Below are 19,980 nucleotides of genomic sequence, written 5' to 3'. Positions count from 1 at the left end.
GAGATCCACGGCCGATTCACGGCCGTGAATCGGCCGTGGATGGACTAGGAGGGGCTCCGCGGGGATCTCGCGGCGCCCTTGCCTTGTTTACCCCTCCGGAGGAGCCGGAGAGGATCGCCCACGGGATCCTCTGTTCCGGCTCCTTCCCCAAATGAATCGGGGCTGAAGTCGGCGAGGGCTGCCGACTTCAGCCCCGTGTCTCACATTCTTCCCCCCTAAAAAAAAATTTCGTCCTCGAAATTTAACATACCTTAGCTTGCAAAAAGGTCCCTAGCAGAATAGTGGATCCACTATAGTATGAGAATACTATAGTGGTCATAAATAATATAGGTCGGAGTGGGAGTATGAGCCACCCATATAACATCGGCTAATCAGCGGAAAGGTCTGTGCCTTAAATGGGTGGCTCAATAACCTCTTCTCACCGAGGCGCCTTTTGAAGGGCAAACCCGTGAGGGGTGGAATGGGTGGTTCCACCCGGGGCGCCGTCAGAGCGCGGACCCCCGGGAGCGGTCACGATCCCCGATCCCCAAAGCGGACAATACCTCGGTGAGGACGCGGTCGCTTTCCCTGCTCGGCTGGTGTGCGGGTTGTGCTGGTGACGGGGTGCAAATCCCGCATCAGATGGCGCTAGAAGGAGGGCCTGGCCCTCCGCCTATCCAGCAAGGAGCCGACCCGGGCACAGGACCTTCCCGCTGGGGGGGCTGTGTTACGGGGGGTTCCCCGAATTTAGTCCCACATCCGAAAGACTCGTTCCAGAGCCTGGGCATATGAGGCGGGTGTCTCCTAATCCTGCAGACGCGTTTTGGGTGGAAAACAAAACCGGGGAGGGGTGAAGGACGCTTGCGTGAAGCCCCAGAACTGGACAATATCTGGCAGGGGAGCCCCGTGTTCCCCCTCATGTGGCCCCCACGTGGGCACTAGGTGCCTCACCCGCCTCGCAGAGGCGGGGGCGTGACATTTGGTATCAGAGCCGAGGACGGCTCTTGTCCGATGGTGGGAAGGGTGTGAGGCCCAATAGTCCCACATCGGAAAGACTCGTTCCAGAGCCTGGGCATATGAGGCGGGTGTCTCCAAATCCTGTAGACGCGTTTTGGGTGGAAAATAAAACCGGGGAGGGGTGAAGGACGCTTGCGTGAAGCCCTAGAACCGGACAATATCTGGCAGGGGAGCCCCGTGTTCCCCCCTCATGTGGCCCCCACGTGGGCACTAGGTGCCTCACGTGCCTCGCAGAGGCGGAGGCGTGATATGCCTTCTGAACTATGCATCAAATTAAAGCTATTTCATCGCTTTCATTTTGGAACCACCTGTTGCACAAGTGTGATAGGACAAGGGTTCGGTCCAACCTGATGAAGTTCGGGTCCTCGCATCACACTTCAAGATGTATGAAAGCACGCTTTTGGATGTCCTATCATGTACATCGCAAGTGGGCCTCTTATCATGCATGATCCAAGGGCTCATGCTTTATTGGACCATTGATCATATGGTCCCATAAGTGCAGATTCACTTGCTTAAAGCGCTACCTATCCATTTCTTAAATAGTAAGTTATGCTTTGGAACATTCCTTCCAAAAAACAATAGAAGTACTAGCCGTGCGACACGCCGCTAGGTTTTTTCTAAAGCCGGAGAGTTTGTAGAGTGCCCTATTGAGGGCTAAGTATGGTGCTTACTTGTTGGGGGTGGAGCCCTGAGCCGAGCATCACTGCTCCTTCATATGGCGGGAGATATGCTCCTCTACCCGAATGGTGTTGCTGGTGATCAGGTGGATGATTGGTGATGAGCAGTCCATCGATGTCCTGAAGGATAGGTGGGTGGCGGAGCTACAGTTTTGTTGGATGCTAACGATGGTCGACTTGACTAGGTTGGCCAGGCTCAGAGTTAGCGACCTGACAGTCCCTAGCGGGGGTCGGTGGGATGAGGCTTTGATCAGGGAGGCCTTCGGGGCGCAGCTAGCTGAGAGGATTCTTGCCATCCCGATTCCTCAGGGTGTATAGGACAGGTTGGTGTGGGTGACGACAAAGTCGGCTAGGATGCGCTTGGCTGACATACAGGCGGTGATGGGGGGTGAGGTGGCTTGGCAGTGTGATGGTAGATGGATTTGGAGGTTGCGGTTCACCCCCCAGTGGCACTGTTCATCTGGAAGGTGGTCTGGGACTACCTACCGACTAGGAGCATGCCAGCTAGGAGGGGTCTCAGGATTTCTTCGATGTGTGGGGATTGCCCGAATTCAGTAGAGACAGTCAGTCATGCTTTGTTTGAGTGCCCTAGGGCAGCTCAGGTGTGGAGGAGGGCATCGCTTCCCCTTTCGAGGTCCAGTGTTGTGACGGGGGACTTTCTTTGGCTGGTTAGGGATGATGCACTGTAGGGTAGGATATTGCTGCTGTTTATTTAGCTTATCACATTTGGCTGGATAAAAATACTAGAGTCTTTGGGGACAGGAGGGCACTCCTGAGGTCCGTGGTAGAACGGGCCCTCTGCCACGCTATGGAGATTATCAAGTCTGCTAGGTCTGAGTCATCTGAGTTGGTTAGGGATATCTGGGGCCCCCTCTTCGCTACTACAATGTCTAGGTTTGCTCTTATCTCTTGGGAGCTCCCACCCCCTAGCCACTTTAAGGTGTATTTTGACGGGAACTTGCCCTCTGGGGGCGGGAGTGCGGGAGTGGCATTTATGATCAGAGACCATTGCTCCAGATTGATTGCTGTGGGAGGATGTTATTCTTTCGAGGATTCAGTATTTAGGGCGAAGCTCAGGGCTGCATGGGAGGAGCTCTTATATGCGAGACATGTACTTGATGCCAGCTGTATCATACTGGAGGAAGACTCAGTCGTGCTGATTGAGTGTTTACAAGAGGAGGGGCAGGGGGAGGGTGAGCACCCTCTCCTAGGAGATGTACAACGCATGTTAAGAGAGTGCCGTATTGCCCAGGTCAGACACATCTTTCGAAAGGCAAACCAAGTTGCGGATTGGGTTACTTCATTTGTTGCTCATCGCTCTGGAGATTTTCTGTGGACCCAACAGTCCTTTTTTCCTTCTAGTTTATATAGACTTCTTGATAGTGATGCAGCTGGCTGTGCTCATGCGAGAGCAATATGAGTAGCCGATGTACCAAAAAATAAATAAAATAAAAGTATAGTTTTGCTTTGGAATGACGAATCACTTGCATCACCACAAGCTTGGTAGCTTAAAGCGCTACTTGCCACCATTTTGCGTTATTCTATGTTGCTTTGAATTTTCCTTTATTAATCTTTTGCCCAAGAAAGATGTTCGTGGTAGATAAAGAACCTCCCAGCTTGTAGGAGGTTGCAGGCTCAAAAGCAACTTGTCGCGACGCATCCTAGATGGTCACATTAATGTGTTTAGTATTACATTTCGTTACGGAGAATGGAGTGCAGTATTGCATTTACCAAAAGGCGACGTATGTATAATTCCTTGCCAAAATTCAAGCATTCGGCGCCTCCACTTCCGGCTTACAACAGTTTAGTAAATGAGGGATGACGCAATGAGAGCTTGAACTTGACAAGTCAGAGTAGAGTTCAAGTGATAAAATTATGATTGGCTACCTTAAAATGTTGTCGTTTTTCTGACATTTTACGTCGCACTTGGTTGATTCCTCTCGCTGCTTGTCTCAGGGTTTTCCTCGTAGCATTGAGTTCAATGCAGGCACATTCTAACTGATGCGTAGCCCATGTTAAATTTTTTAATATTTTTTAATATTTTTTAATATTTTATGCTTTGGAACGTTCCTTCCAAAAACAAAAGTATTGTTTTGCTTTGGAATGACGAATCCCTTGCAAAAGGACTTCAAACTCACTATTTTATTGCCATTAACAGCTGCATCACCGACAAGCTCGGTAGCTTAAAGCGCTATTTGCCCCTATTTTGCATTCTTAATTCTATGTTGCTTTGAATTTTCCTTTATTAATCTTTTGCCAAAGAAAAATGCTCGTGGTAGATAAATAACCTCCCAGCTTGTAGGAGGTTGCATGTTCAAAAGCAACTTCTCGCGAAGCGTGACCAGCGACCTTTATCCTAGAGGACCACATTAAGGTGTTTGGAATTACATTTCATTCCGGAGAATGGAGTGCAGTATTGCATTCACCAAAAGGTGACGTATGTAACAGTCCTTGCCAAAATTCAAACATTCGGCGCCTCCACTTCCGGCTTACAACAGTTTAGTAAATGAGGGATGACGCAATGAGTGCTTGAACTTGACAAGTCAGAGTAGGGTTCAAGTGATAAACGTCGCGCTTGGTTGATTCCTCTCGCTGCTTGTATCAGGGTTTTCCTCGTAGCATTGAGTTCAATGCAGGCACATTCTAACTAATGCGTAGCCCATGTTAAATTTTTAATTTCTTGCAGCACTACAAAACACCAATGTTTTCGCCCACCAAGCATCGCAGATGGACTTGGAAATAAAGTTCCCACTGAATCGAAGCAGCAGCAAAATACCTTCCATGCTTTGCTTCTTCGATCAAAATACAGTGCTATTAAATTCTGGTAGCAGGGACTTGAAAATGACAGTAATTAACTAATGAATTAATCTTGATTATCTAAACAGAGTTCGAGTTGTACAGTAGGTTTTGTAGCAGGCTTTGAGCTTTGGGCCGCGTCTTATTGATGATAACGCAGACAACTCCCCTATGTTCTATTCTTATTTGATATTTGCTGGTCAGATACTGTATTAACATATCATTCCCCTACATACGGTACGTACACAACCTATAGCTCGGTGTAACTTGATGAAACTTTTTGCCTTCAAGAGCAAGCTCGCGGGTGCACAATTATAGGATCAGGCTTCAGGGGCCAGGGTAGTTTGATACTACTGCCCGTCCTATAAATAGGGCCCGGCAAGCATCGCCTATTAAATGTATTCAAGCTGCTGCAACGACCATCCCACACCACTAATCACTTAGAGATTCCCAATGAGTTCGTCAGAAATTCAAATCGATCCCCAAACGGAAGCCGAGAAGACGCAGGAAGCCGAGAAGACGCAAGAATTCGTGTTCAAGAGCGCCATGCGGGGCAAGTGGGACGATGTGAAGCGCGCCTACGCCCAGGACAAGGGGGTCCGCAAAAATAAGATGACCTGGGTTGGGGATACCTTGCTGCACTTGGCCGTATCGAGCGGCGAAGAGAGCAACGTGATGCTTCTCGTGAACTGCCTGAAAACAGAGGACCCCCGGGAGGTTCTGGCGATCCAGAACGAGAATGGTGACACGGCGCTCCACATCGCCGCCTCCCTTGGGATGGTAAAGGTGTGCTTGGAGATGGCTAGGTTGCACCCCAATATGGTGTTCGAGAAATACAACGGGTGGCAAGAGACGCCCCTCTTCACGGCTGTGCGCCACGGCCAGAAGGAAGCCTTCTTTGCCATGCAGTCTGTCGTGGATGAGAAATTAAAAATTAAGACAACCCCTGGTCTCAGGAGGGTACGTGGCGACACCGTCCTCCACGATGCCATTTTCACGGAGCGTTTTGGTAAGTACTACTTAATGGTAGATTTAATTAGCTGCTGTCAGACATATTGGAATATCCTCCCAAAATTACAAAGGACTATAGCGTTTGTGTTGGCGTTGATTAGGCCATGTCTTTTTTAAAGATCATAGTGGGTGCATGTGCAAAAATAACTAGCTCAGGATTGCCAACATTATTAAAGCCTTGTTCCTTATTTTGAGTCCTGCTCATGTGGTGCATAGATCTGGCCTTGGAGATCATAAACCGCCATTCATATTTGGTGGACTACGTGAACGAGAAGGGGGAGTCGCCTCTTCATGTCCTGGCCAAGAAGCCGTCAGCTTTCAAAAGTGGAACCCGTTTTAGCCTACTTGAGAGTGTAATCTACGATGGTAAGTCTCTCCCTCTCTCTATCTCTCTCTCTCTCTCTCGCGCGCGCGCGCGCGCGCGCGCGTATCTGTCCATCTGTACTTTCGAACCTCATCCAAAATTTTCAAAACCACAGATCCTGTATTACGGTATTGGATTTATTCCCGGAACATACTGCCAAATTGAACCTTGTTCTCTTTACGGTCGCTTTGATTACGAGATGGGATAGAATAAGTAAATGCTCGTTTTTCTCTATAGGCTTAGTATGTTTCAAGAAGTGAAAGTTGAAAGTTCATATATGTCCAACTTTGCCATTGTGGATAGCTACCATATCATCTATCTTGGAGACAACTAAATCTTATTTATTTCTGAAATACAACTCCATCTTTGAATGATATGCTAGCTATCGACAGTGGTATAGAACTCTATAGTGCAAAAATCGTGCACAAAGAAATCCTAATTCTCTCACAATAGGATGATGCGGTGAGGGCTGAACAGTCCTCTTGCGGCAAAACATGGTAGAGGATCCGAACTTGCAATGGAAGTATTATTTCTTCAACTTGTTTTAAATAGGAATCGCTAGTGTTTTCATCTCTTAGCATGGTTGCCGGGTGGGGAAGGCAAGCTTATATGTCAGTAGGCAAGTTTGGTGGATTGCAAGCTATACCAAGCTATGTGGTTAGCTCGGTCATATATGAACCGGCATCGGATGGTCATCGTTCTATCCATATGCATGGGTGGTTAATGTTTATCTGACTAGGCTATTAAGATCCTCTATAGCAATATTTTAAAACTTGGATATTCAACAAATCAAAATATAGACCAAAACACGGGTCGCCAGTTCAACTAATGGATTTACCAGCTTCAAGTCATGACATCATGGCAACATATAAATATTTAAATATTCGTTGCTTACATATAAGTACTAGATCAATATATCTGTTAGAACTCTCTAGCAATTTTCAGCACTTTTATTGTCAAATGATATCAAGGGTCGCAAAGAATTACCATTACTAATTATCAGAGCAATTATAAAATAATTATTAATAATGGCTTATCAAATCGATCATAAAATAATTATTGATAATTAATTATCAAAAAATTATAGTTATTGACAATAAATCATGTAATTACGTATATCTACATCATTTATAAAGATAGTGTAAAATATTTATTTTAGCTACTATAAATGTTTTTGCTATTTAAAGGTTGCATTAGCATCTTATTTGATGGGTGATAGTATGTGGGTCAAGTAGATTCGAGCTTCAAATCCGACCCATCTACTAACTCGTTTGGTATTGTTTGTGCTGGGGTGTTCTCACAAAAACTATATCAATCCGGTGGTTGATGTCTTGGAAGAGATGTGGAGAGAGAGAGAGGGTGGTGGTGGTTGGTGGAGAGGTGGATATAGAGGCGATAGTGGTAGGAAGGAGAGGGATATCAAGAACTTATCAGTGGTCTATGGTCCATCAGTAGAGATATGAAAGATGGAAAGGTTGGCAGTGGAAGAAGGCACGGATATAACAATCCTATATAGGTGGATAACACCAATATACCTTAAAAAATTGGTATTAAAAAAAAAACTATAATGATGGGCAGATGACTTCTTTCGTGAGGAATAAAATAAGTTCACAAGCAATGAAAAATTGGCGGGAGAAAATCGAGGAAAAGGAACAAGAAGAACCACCATGTCTAGTAGAAGACAAGCTTATCAAAGTTCTTATTAGAGATACAAGCCTATCAAAGTTTTTATTAGAGATACAAGCCAATCAAAGTTCTTACAATATATAGGTAGTTAGATCTTAAAAAGAACTGCCATGGGCTGCTAATAGTTTGCCTATCAAATCAAAGGTGTCATTTGGCGACCCAAACAAGAACACCGAGGTGATTTTAGATCACTTGTAATTATTTTCTCGGAATAATATCATCTTCGATGATTTAACATTATCATGTTTGGTATGCTATGTTCTAGTAATTAAACATTCATAGGTATCCTTGAGTAACATGTTTGGTATTCTATAAAAATCTATAATCGCTCACCATATAATACCCAAACTACCCCTGATCTATTCCATAAAAATATTAATATATTAATTATTAATATATTTCATAAAAATATATTTATTAGTCTTATAAATTAGTAATCTATATATATATATTAATTGTTATTATAGAATCAATATTTTTATTTATACTTGTAATATATTTTTCATACTAATAATTATTTGATTAAAAAATAAGGCAAATAGAAGTAATATATTAAATACTTTCATTATATAAATATAAGTACAATAATATATTTCTACTATAATTTAAAATTATCATTGAATAATAACATGAAAATAATATTATTAATAATATATTATAATATAATATGTATAATATTGATGTATTATATTAATGGTATACTGATATACCAATTTTTTTTTGCGGGACTAAAGGATATTTTTGTTAACTTTCAGCCTAAAATCACTGCTCTTGGGTGATCTTAAATTTTCGATCTCAAGGACATGTATCCCATCACCGAGTTAGGCGGTGATTTGAGGAGTGGGGGTAATTTACGATTATCGTCATGTAGGATCACCATGGTGCAACCAAATACAGTAATCTCATTACCTTCATCCACATCATTTTTGATCTTGGGATGATCACCTATACCAAACACCCCTTAAAGGGCCTCCAACGGTTAATAGATTGAATGCATATTAACACTTGCGGTTACTCAAAACCAAACCGATATAATATAGAATACTAACAAGTAAACTATATGGGTCATGGATGTGCATAGCTAGTTGCACTAAGCCAAGCCCTACAAGCACAGGTGCATCTCATATCTAACCTGAAAATCTCTGTGCCCTACTAGGCTCCCCTAGTTAGGGATGGTATAAATACAAGTAGACATGCATAAACAAATTTAATATAGGACTAAATAAAGGCCAATAAAGAGTACTTTCTAGTTCTCCAATATTTGAGCTCTTCCATTTAGATCTAATATCTTGCCAAATGACAAATACCAACTAAAAATCTTTTAAAAGTCATGAAAATCTAAAAAATATTTATAATTATTAAATAATTTGAATATATGCAATAATTTGATTTAGGACATACATACAAATATAGATATTATCAAAGAAAACTGGCTGATGGTAGATATTTAGAAAGTGAAGAGAAATCACAATATGGATCCCTCGATGCTGCCACCTTTCAAATTCCTAAAATTAAGAGGTCGTCCCAATACAAATCCCTCAATCCAAACCCTAATAGATCATAGTTCAAATGTGGACGATCCCAATATGTCCACTAAATAGATCATATAATATATATCTAGCTAAGGAATTTGGTCTTGCATCATATATGAAATTTATAGAATGACAAAAACCAATACATAAATTTACTATAATCGTTAAATTTATGTATTAGTTTTTTCTCAAAAAATAACACATAAATTTAATGATTACAATTAAAATAACTTAATTTTTTGATAGCACATGGATTGTTAATTTGCAAAATGGTGAAAGTCAAAAATATATTTGATTTCTCTATTTAAAATATCAAAACTATAGTTCTTGTGATTTAAAAAATGTAGAGCAACTATGGTGGCGAACCTTAAAGTACCAACGATACACAAGCTATCGATGGAAGTATATCTTTCACTAAGCTTTTAATTATTGCTTTATTTTTTTTATTTTAAAGCCTAAACCTCAGCTTGCAAAGTAGCATTTTTTTTATTGATGTTTTAAATTTCTTCCCTTTTCCTTGATGTGTAGATATATCAGTGGATCCACTCAAAGTTGAATATTCAAGTTATGAGAAGAAATTCAGCAAAAATGAAGGCAATGATAATGAAAAGGTTTTGCATGATGGAAATCACAAATTACCAGATAATTACCAAGCATGCTACAACATCTTTACTTTGCTAAAGCATGTCTTCACGAATATTGGTAGGTGCAAAAGGCTAAATAACACATAAATATTAGTACCATTCAATAATTGGTCCAATGTTGCTTTATTGAAAGCATTTGCAAAAAGGTCTTTTTTTTCTATAGAATTAGTTTCAATTGGTTTAAACAAATTTGGATGGACTTGTTTTTTCGACTATCTGTATTTATCCTTTTACATGTATGCACATATCATAAAGTTCTTTTTTTAGGTTATATTTGGATGCAAAGCAAAAATGGGGGAATAAGGAATAGCCATTGAGTTACTATAAATGGTATGAACATTATTCTGTAGGATAAGAAATTTCTGATATTTGATTGGAGAATTAAGGTTGGGGTGATATCCTGATCAATGGTCATGAAGTTGTTTAGTTGGCAGAATGAGTTGATCGGACGCATGGAGATCTATATATTTTGGACAGAATAGCTTATCTAGAAACAATTAGAAAATGGCTAAGCATGGACATTTTATCTCATGGAAACATGAAAAGCTGGCATAATATCTATTATGTTGAATACTATTGCTTCAACGTATTCTTTGCCAGCGAGTGTCATTACAAATAAAAATTTTCTATAGCTAGGGGACCAATGTGAATGTCAAAGATCCATACGAAGAATTATAAACCACAAAAAGAGACTCATGTAAGTGGAACAAAAGATCTAAAAACTCAAAATTATTAATTTTTTATTTTTTAAATAAATCATATATATGACACTCTGCTAGAAATAATAAACTACTTCAAGTGTAATAGGATGCACAATCACCGTATAGTATAGCATGTAACCATAATTTTTTTCCCAAAATATATAGAAACTCCACTTAGAAAAATGTCCTAACTTTACCTTGGAAACCAATAAATCTTTGAAATTTATGCACTCGTAACCTAGATCCATATGAGATCTTACTGTCATGTCTGAGAACAAGTCATTAAATCTAAGAATTCTTGAAGTAGAATCAAAATATCTCAATAAAACTTTAAATTTATAGATCACAAGATTGCAAAATAAGAGAAGATGGTGGATTTGACTTCTTGCTGAAGAAAAGCAAAGTGATGACGATGCTGATGAGGGAGGTGTTGAGGTAGGCACAAAAATGCCGTTATGGGAGAGGAAGAATGGGACGTCGAAGAGGTATAGAATCTGAAGCAGAGGATGTCAAGAGGTGTAGCTCGTGGGCTCAAAAATAGTATTGAAGAAGAGAACGATGAGGCCAAGAATGACAAAGAAGGTGCTTGCGTAGACGAAGTTGGGAGAATAGCCAATAGTGTGCCGTTCACGAAGGGTGTCCTACTCTCTTACTGTTAAGAGGCTTATGGTGCGGAGATTGGGAGGAAAAGAAGAGAGGGAGGAGAGATGGGAGGAGAGGGAGGAGCAATAAAGAGAAAGGGAATGGTGAAGCCATTTCCTTACCTCTCTATTCCTCCCGTATTAGGATAAAGATGACATACATTAAGGGCCACATGGTTATATATGAATACAGTAACATTTATAACACAAAAATAAGAGATAATAATAATGAGAGGTCAGTCAAGGATGCTTACAAGTAGTAGATATTTACATAGAACAACCATATACGATAATAGTCTCTTTTTTGGGAGAACTTAACACCAGGTCGTTTCTTTGGCCAGACTTTAACATGCAGTCCCTTGGCTATTGTTATTTAATTTTTAGTCCTGCACACACTTATATTCTTCCTGCACACAATTAAAAATTGTTCTTGCACATAGTCATATTCTTCCTACATATAGTTATATCCTCACAGCATACATGCAGTTGTGTATGCATTGGAGAATAAGTGTGTACAACCACTAGAGACTAAAAATTAAAAAAACTTTGAAACTTGAGATGAGTGTTAAAGTTCCCGTCAATAGGGACTAAAAGTAATACTCTAATCAATGGAAGGACCAGATATCAATTTACTATTTATTTTTTTGTGAAGAAAAATGAGACAAATTCCTAGTGAACTGGTAACCATGCCGTAGACCATATGTCTCCACTTGTATCTAAGGCACTTTTTGCACCTAAGCATCTAGGTCTATTCTCGATACCGAAAACAATAACAGTTTGTCATATCCACTTCATTGTAGTCACATTCTAAATCAAAATTCAGAAACCCTTTAAAATGCTATTACATAGATTTAATTATATCACTGCAAACTTCTAAAGAAATGCTACTTGATTTGCATATATGCACGTATGTCACATACACAAAACTTTTAAAGAATTGCATGTTACTACACCTGCATAAGCCCATAGAAAAGGGAGAAAGAGAAATCACGTAGGGCTTCATAGATATGAGAGAGTTTTCTTTTTCTTGGATTTCTAGAGTATATTAATGAAAGAAACCAGAATTAATGCCATTAAGGTAATCATAATTCACATCTTAATAAAAGAAGATTTTGTAGAACTTGCTTGAAAAGTAAATAATTCTTGTTTGAATTATTAAAACAATTCGTTTAAACATTTAATTATCCAAATGATATCCATCTATTAGAATTATCAAATGGTTTCTACTAATTAAGTTGAGATGATGAGTTCTCATTTTTTTTCTTGTAGCTCCCTGGACCAGTGGTGAAGATGACAAGTTCGAGCACACTGCAGACGTTGAAAACCAAATCTTAGGTAATACATACATGCATATATACATATACATACATATATGTATGTATTTCTCTATATGTGTGTATGTCTGTATGCGGGTATATACGTATATATGTATGTACATACATGCATACATACGTACAAACATATGAAATATGTGATGAAGGATTTTGAACCCTAACAAAAAAGTAAAATTGGTGATGGACTTGCATTGCTGGTTCCAAATAGTTGAAATAGACCTTGTTGGCTAAGTTGAACTTAATCTAACTATCTTCTTACTTAGGTCTCAACAGCATCACACACACACACACACATGCACACAAATGGTCAACAAAAAAATATCCTGAAACATGTCTCTACTTAATCTTTAAGAGAATATGGCATACATCACTTGTAAAATTATTCCTTTCATTAAATTAATCAAGAAGCATGAGGTCTTACGAAATAATCACGATTGCTATATTTTGTATCATCATCATAGGTGATTCATCATCTTTCATTTTGAGAAAAATGATTGTCATAGTAATAAACTAGGTGCTTCTGTAAGGGCAAAAATACAATAGGGATTGAACATTTGTTCCTCAACTTTTTTTAAGGGAAGGGGACATAATAGTTAATGCCCAAAGATACAGCATAATCAAGGGCCACATTGTTATATATATATGAATCGAATATCATTTATAACACAAAAATAATAGATAATAATAATGAGAGGTTAGTCAAGGATGCTTACAAGTAGTAGATATCTATATGGAACAACTATGTATGCTAGCAATCTGCCGAACCATTTTTTTGGGAAGGGGGCGAACTTAACACCCAGTCGTTTTTTTGACTGGACTTTTATATGAGATCCCTTGACCATGATCATTTAATTTTTAGTTTAGCAAGCACTTATATTCTCCATGCATATAGTTAAAAATTATTTCTGTACACAATTATATTCTCCTTGCAGACAATTATATTATCCCTGCATATACTTATGCAATTGTGTACATATTGCAAAATAAGTGTATACAACCACTAGGGGCCAGAAATTAAAGAAACTTTGAAACTTGAGATGGGTGCTAAAGTTTCTGTTAATAGGGACTTAAAGTTATAGTCTGATCAATGGAAGGACCGGCTATCAATTTCCTTATTCTTTTTTAGAAAGAAGAATGAGACAAATACCTAGTGATGTGGTAACTATGTCGTGGATTGTAGTCTCCACTTGTATCTAAAGCTACTTTTCACACCTCACCATCTAGGTCTGCTCTAGTTGCTAAAAAAACAACAATTTGTCATATCCATTTTATTATAGTCACACTCTAAATCAGAATTTAGAAACTCTTTAAAAAGTTATTGCATGGATTCAATTATATCACTACAAACTGCTATGGAATTTCTAGTTCATACGCACATATGCACATATGTCACGTACACAAAACTTCTAAGAATTTTTACCACACTTTCATAAGCCCAAAGAAAAAGGGGAAAGAGGAATCAAGTAGGGCTTCATAGATATCAGAGACAGTTTATTTTTCTTGGATTTCCAGAGTATATTAACAAAAAAACCCGGGAGTAATACCATTAAGGTAATCGTGATTCACATCTTAGTAAAATAAGATTTTGTAGAACTAGCTAGGAGAGTAAATAATTTTTGTTTGAATTATTAAAACAATTTCTTTAAATATTTAATTATCCAAATGATATAGATCAATTAAGTTGAAGTGATGAGTTCTCATTCTTTTTTCCTTGTAGCTCCTTGGACCAGTGGTGAGGATGATAAGTCCAAGCACATTACAGATGTTGAAATCCAAATGCCAGGTAAAACATACATACATATACATATATATATATACATACACATACACATTCATACATATATCTATGTATTTATGTATCTATGTACGTACATACATACGCATATATGTACGTATCTGTGTGTGTGTGTATGTATGTGTGTATGTATGTATGTATGTATGTATGTATGCATGCAAAAGTTCTTGTGATTCTTATGTTAGAAAAAGAATTAAGATCTTGTAGAACTAGTTAGGGAAGTAGATGATCCTTGTTTGGATTGTTGAAATAATTCCTTGAAATATTTAATTATCCAATTTATATAGATCAATTAGAACTATTGAACGGATTCCTACTAATTAAGTTGAAATGATGAATTCTCTTTTTTTCTTGCAGCACCTTTGACCAATGATGATGATGATGATAGGCCCAAGCATAGTATAGATGTTGTAATTGAAATCTCAGGTAATATATATATGTATTTTTGTGTGCGTATGTATGTATGTATTTGTCTATGAATGTATATATGTAGGTATGTAAAATATTTAGAGATTTTGGTAGCAAAGATTTATTGATTTCAAAAAAGAGTGAAAACAAAAGTGAGGAGTTCCAGAAGTTTTATGCAAATGCTATCTTCAATGTTAATTTCCATATGGTATTTTACTAATTTATGGAAAAACAAAAATACAAAAAATGAGGATGCCAAATAGATCCATAGTTGAACTGATGGCTCTTTTATCGTCTTTAAATTTGAAGAGGACGATAGAGGGAGGACCGGAGAGGATCTTTCTCCCCCCATAAAAAATGGGCATCACTTGTTTACTAAAATTATTCTTTACATTGACATTAGGTGTAGTCTTAATATTGGGTACCGCCATTCTTGCCATCATAAACCATTTCCAAAACAACCAACTCAAATATTTGATGCTTTCAGAATTATAACTTGACTCAATTGTTTTTGTTTTAAAAACCTTTCTCAGTAACATGGCCAATCATGTGGTAGATTGAATTTATTTATTTATTGTTATTTGAGGCGACATTATTCGGTCATTATTTTAAAACGTTGTCTTCATGAGCATTTGGTACCTCTTCTTAGGTAGGTAGTTGGTCATCTAGAATTGCGGCAAGTTTAGAGGAGCAAAGCGCAAGTCAAATTTATTATAAATATGTAATATTGTTTTCAACATTTTTGGCTACTTATTAGCTTCTAGTTTTTTATATTAAATATTTCTGTGATTATTCTCTTTCCCTTTATATAGTTTTTTCTTTGGATTTCCATAGCATTTCTGCAAAACTCACATGGTGAGTTCTCATTTTCAGATGCAGTTCGTAGCATGGGCACAAGGGATAAAAGAGACCCAGGTAAATTCATAATAGTAGATCAAGCAACAGATGGGTTATTTTGTTTTCCCATACATTTGTGGCTTCGTCTGTCGATGACTTGAACTTATGAACAAAGATGGCCTTTATTTAAAATCAATATGTCTTGAAGGATTTCAAACCCTAAAAAAATCAAAAGAAATTGGTGAAGGACTTTCATTGCTGGTTGCAAATATTTGAAACAGACCTCGCTGGCTAAGCTGAAGTTCCTCGGTATATCATCTTACTTTTGTCTCATGCCCCAACAACAGCATCACACACCCCCCACACGCAAACACACACAAATGGTCACCAAAAAATGTCTTGAAAAAAGTCCCCACTTATTCTTTAAGAGAATATGGCATACATAGTTTGTAAAATTACTCCTTTCATTAGGGTAAATAGGTAGCCTCATAAGGTCTTAGGAAATGATCATGTGGGAGAAGTCAATTCTTAAAGATGTTTTTATTTAGTTATAAGCTTTGTCTGAAAGGAAAAAATAGATGGGAAAGGAGCTCGAGCTAAGCTGAAACTTCTTCAATTTTCGTTCCATTCTGAGATTCTTCTGCCTTTTCTTTTTTGGCTGGTCAATTGCATCACTGTCTTCTTGCAAAAGATGTAACCCATCTTTCCTGGAGACTTCCCATAACACCAGGCACAAGTTGAAACTTTGAACTATGGGCTTCATCCTAGGCACCCAAATATATCCTTTAGATTGACTGCCCCATGATGCTTGGAGTGTCATACATTCTACTTATACTTTTTGAGACTGAGAACAATTGCTTGCAAGAGCATTGTTCGACAAAAAAGGTGGCCTTTAGGATGGACCAAAGACAAACAATACAGCTTATTGAGATAAAAAATTTTTCCCCATTTTTGAGAATCCATCTGTGTCGTGATGAGGGAGTTATGGCAATCGATATCATTGTTAAAACCTCTGGTGGAAGTATACGATGACAATAGTGGTTGAAATGATTGCCATCATACTATACATAGTAGATAGGGTTATTAATTCCACTACTCATTTGAAAAGTTGGGCTGATTGTGTTTTTCTTCATTGAGCTTGGCAGAGAACCGTGTAAAAGAGGGACAAAATGGCTCGCAAAATCGTCCAAGATATTCAAAAAATTGCTGCACATGCTTCAATTTCTCCAAACTTGTAGTGAAGTTTCTGCTATTTATCACCGGAATCGGTTCGTATTCTAGCTTGATTTTATGATTTTTTCTCCATTAGTCCTCTCATTATAAATGTTCTTTTTCTAATATATGAAATTGGGTAGTAAAAGATTATTGTTTGAGTTATGCCTTTTCTCTTCTATATAAAGGCTTTTAAGTCCTAGCATACAGCCTGCCTCATCCAAGTAGCACCATTAGCCTCTATGTTATATGCTTCGCTTTTAGTCTACCTCAAATCAATATGTCAGCAAGAACTTGAAGATCTCAAAACACTTTAACATGTTAGGAACCCCTAAGCATCTTTCAACTTTGGATGCTTCTCATGAGATATAGTCATTTTGGCCACTAGAGTGAACTAGAATAATAATCTTCACAGTATAAAAGAGTGGCATACTAGGGGTGGCCAATTTTGTGCACATAGAGAGCTCCCCTACCATGCGGCATAAAGGCATAGCACAAAACTAGACCTAGAGCATTTAATTAAGTAAATTGTAAAATTGAACTTTTCAAAAATCTAAATAACCCAAGCTTTTCAGAAGTTGGGCTCCTGACCAAAATAATTTTGAGTTCAGACTTTGTTTAATTATATAGATTGGAGCATGCAATATAACATCCAGCCTCTCAATTGTGACTGCTATTGATGAGGAGAAAACAAGATAGTATCCAATACCCTGCTATCTCATGTATTAGGTGAGGCTCTCCCAATCAACTCTGTCATGCAATACATATACTGTCGTCCTTGAGATATCAGACCTCTCATGTCTAACCCCAGACTAGAAAGGATTTGATTTCAAATAACTTTTGTAGCTTTCGAAATGGAGCATATATGACCACAGCCATTTAAGGAAACAAATGGGCCGGGTCTGGGAAAGGGCTTGAAAAGTTTTCACATGGCTAGACTGATAACCTGGCCCAAACAATTTAAAGTACTCTGTAGGCCAGTCCATTAGCATCTCTAATAACCATTGCAAGTTACTAGAATCAATTTTTTGAAAAGCAGAAAACCACAAGGAAAGTAGGGATACAAATTAGCCAAGGGATTCTAAAATTTTCAATAAGGCCTGTCTAAAATACGGCGCCGTAGCCAGCCCGAAAAAAAGAAGTTCATTAAAAAAACTCTAAATATAACAAGAAAAGACATCCTACTGGCTGAATCTCTCTAAGAGAAAATATCAATGGGCTGATTTTAATGCAGCAAGCTTGTTATTAGTGATATTTATACAATTATATTTACTACTTAAAAAACATTTGTGTGTTGTTAAACTTCATCAGTTACTGCAAATGTAGGGCTATGGAGGGGCCAGACAATAAAAAAGAAGAAGCAAACGAATGCACATGCATACCGGATCATGGAAGAACTTCTTCGCCGACACAAGTCATGGCATTATGCTAAAGACGGAACGCAGCGCGGCACGGCACAAGGAGAAAACATGACGCCAAATGTTAAAGAAGAACCAAGGGTGCTCAATTCTCAACAAATTCAAGATGAAATTCTCAAAAAACTTGAGAAATGTTGCTGCAAACAAGTTGAAGATGATTCAAAACAAGAACCAGATCGAGGTATCCCAAGCTTTATTCTGAAAGTTAATCGTTGTAGTTTTATTGGTCAACAAGTTCAAAGATGAGCAAACGAAGCTATGGCCTAGTGGATTCAAATCTTGATGGTGTTGTTTTTCAAATATTTGACCTAGATAATTTTGTTAAGTAGTGTTCGCACAGTCATACCCCTCTTTGAGTTGACAAAAATATTCAGTCAAATAGATGGCATCTATATGATGCATTCAAATATTTGGGAGCCTAACTTTTTCTTTCCCTCTATAAATTCAAATTTTTGGCAGCGACACCAATCCTAGTTGCAGCAAAAAAGGGCATCATAGAGATAGTGGAGAAAATTCTAGAGGAGACACCGGTGGCAGCACGTGACCTGGATCAAGATGAGAAGAACATAGTACTAATAGCAGCGGAGAACAGACAATCCCGAGTATATGAACTTATGACGAAGAGGGAATTAATGCGGGAGCTTGTGTTTGGCGCCGTAGACAAGGACGGCAATAGCGCGCTACATTTGGCTGCCAGGCTCGGCTCTCATAGGCCTTGGCCCATCCCTGTAGCAGCTCTTCAAATGCAATGGGAGATCAAGTGGTACAAGGTCTCACTCTCTTTCTCTCTCTCTCTCACTCTCTCTCTCTCTCTCATGCTCGCACGCACCACTGGATGGCTATAGTCCCTAAACCTCATTATGTGGAATATCATTTGTAGGGGTATGTTAAAGATAGTTAACAACTATAAATATCTTTCGATGAGATGCCACCTATCCATTCGATGAACACTCCCTGCTCATTGGATCAATGATATATATTTTGTTGCTATCTAGCTAATATAACGCCTGTTTGCATGTGTTGCTCCGGACATTTCAGTATGTGAAGAAATCTACGGGATCCCAGTTCTTCATGCATCACAATATGAAAGGCGAGACTGCACATGAAATCTTCACCAAAACTCACGAGACTCTAGTGAACGACGCCGGAAAGTGGATCAATGATACCTCACAGGCAGGCTCCGTGGTTGCCGTATTTATCGCGACGGTGGCCTTCGCCTCTACAACCACTGTGCCCGGAGGTGTCGACCAGAATTCAGGCTTCCCCATCTTTGAGGGCAAGAGTGCCTTCCAAGTGTTTGCCCTCTCTTCGCTCATAGCCCTCTTCTTCTCGATTACCTCCCTGGTAACGTTCCTCTCTATCCTTACCTCCCACCATCAAGAGCAACACTTCGAGAGGAAACTCCCTGTGAAGCTGATCCTCGGCCTCACCACCCTCTTTCTGTCCATTGTTGCAAACCTCGTCTCCTTCTGTGCCGGCGATTTCCTTGTTATTGAGCAGAAGCTAAAGTATGCGACATATCCAATATATGCAGCAGTTGGCCTGCTCGTATCATTATTTGCTCTGGCGCAGATCCCACTCTACATCGACCTCTTAAAGGCTAACTTCGGTGCGGTGCCACAGCACCCCCAGAAGTTGCAATCTCTCTAAATTATCCGGCGTGAGGGCATTTCTCATATTTGCTTCACTGAGTGTGGATTTTTTGGCTTGTGTTGTGACCTCTGCTAGATCCTTCATATCTTGTTTGCTTCTCTGCCGTAAGTGTGGGTTCTTCCGACCTCTTTGATGTTGTTTGTGGACATCATTCTGTGTGCTCGGATATTTTATATTTCCAGCATTTGATGTAGCGGTTTTCTTCTTGATCTGACCGTGTTTATGGTCTACTTGGTAGATTTTATATGCGCTTCTGGTAATATCCAACCCACAGT

The 19,980-nt window shown here is 39.1% G+C and overlaps 1 protein-coding gene across 1 annotated transcript; it reads left to right on the top strand.

Moving 5' to 3' along the window:
• Positions 1-4,867: 4,867 nt before the first annotated feature.
• LOC120103973 (uncharacterized) lies at positions 4,868-19,702 on the top strand. Its single transcript, XM_039114252.3, has 10 exons — positions 4,868-5,478; positions 5,697-5,846; positions 9,591-9,764; positions 14,100-14,165; positions 14,535-14,603; positions 15,459-15,500; positions 16,568-16,690; positions 17,946-18,233; positions 18,512-18,822; positions 19,091-19,702. Exons 1-10 carry the CDS (start codon positions 4,923-4,925, stop codon positions 19,700-19,702), a joined length of 2,391 nt encoding a protein of 796 aa, XP_038970180.3. The 5' UTR covers positions 4,868-4,922.
• Positions 19,703-19,980: the final 278 nt, after the last annotated feature.

Source organism: Phoenix dactylifera, chromosome 1, assembly GCF_051530095.1.
Source record: "Phoenix dactylifera cultivar Ajwa chromosome 1, Ajwa_hap1_PhDact_Kaust_v1.1, whole genome shotgun sequence".
In the NCBI taxonomy this organism is placed as follows: domain Eukaryota; kingdom Viridiplantae; phylum Streptophyta; class Magnoliopsida; order Arecales; family Arecaceae; genus Phoenix; species Phoenix dactylifera.
Note: the sequence above shows the minus strand (reverse complement) of the source record. Positions and strands in the feature narration are given on the sequence as shown.

Coding starts and splice junctions, on each gene's coding strand:
- LOC120103973 (XM_039114252.3), top strand. CDS start 4,923: ATGAGTTCGTCAGAAATTCAAATCGATCCCCAAACGGAAGCCGAGAAG. Junction 5,479..5,696: donor CATTTTCACGGAGCGTTTTG/GTAAGTACTACT, acceptor TGTGGTGCATAG/ATCTGGCCTTGGAGATCATA. Junction 5,847..9,590: donor TGAGAGTGTAATCTACGATG/GTAAGTCTCTCC, acceptor CTTGATGTGTAG/ATATATCAGTGGATCCACTC.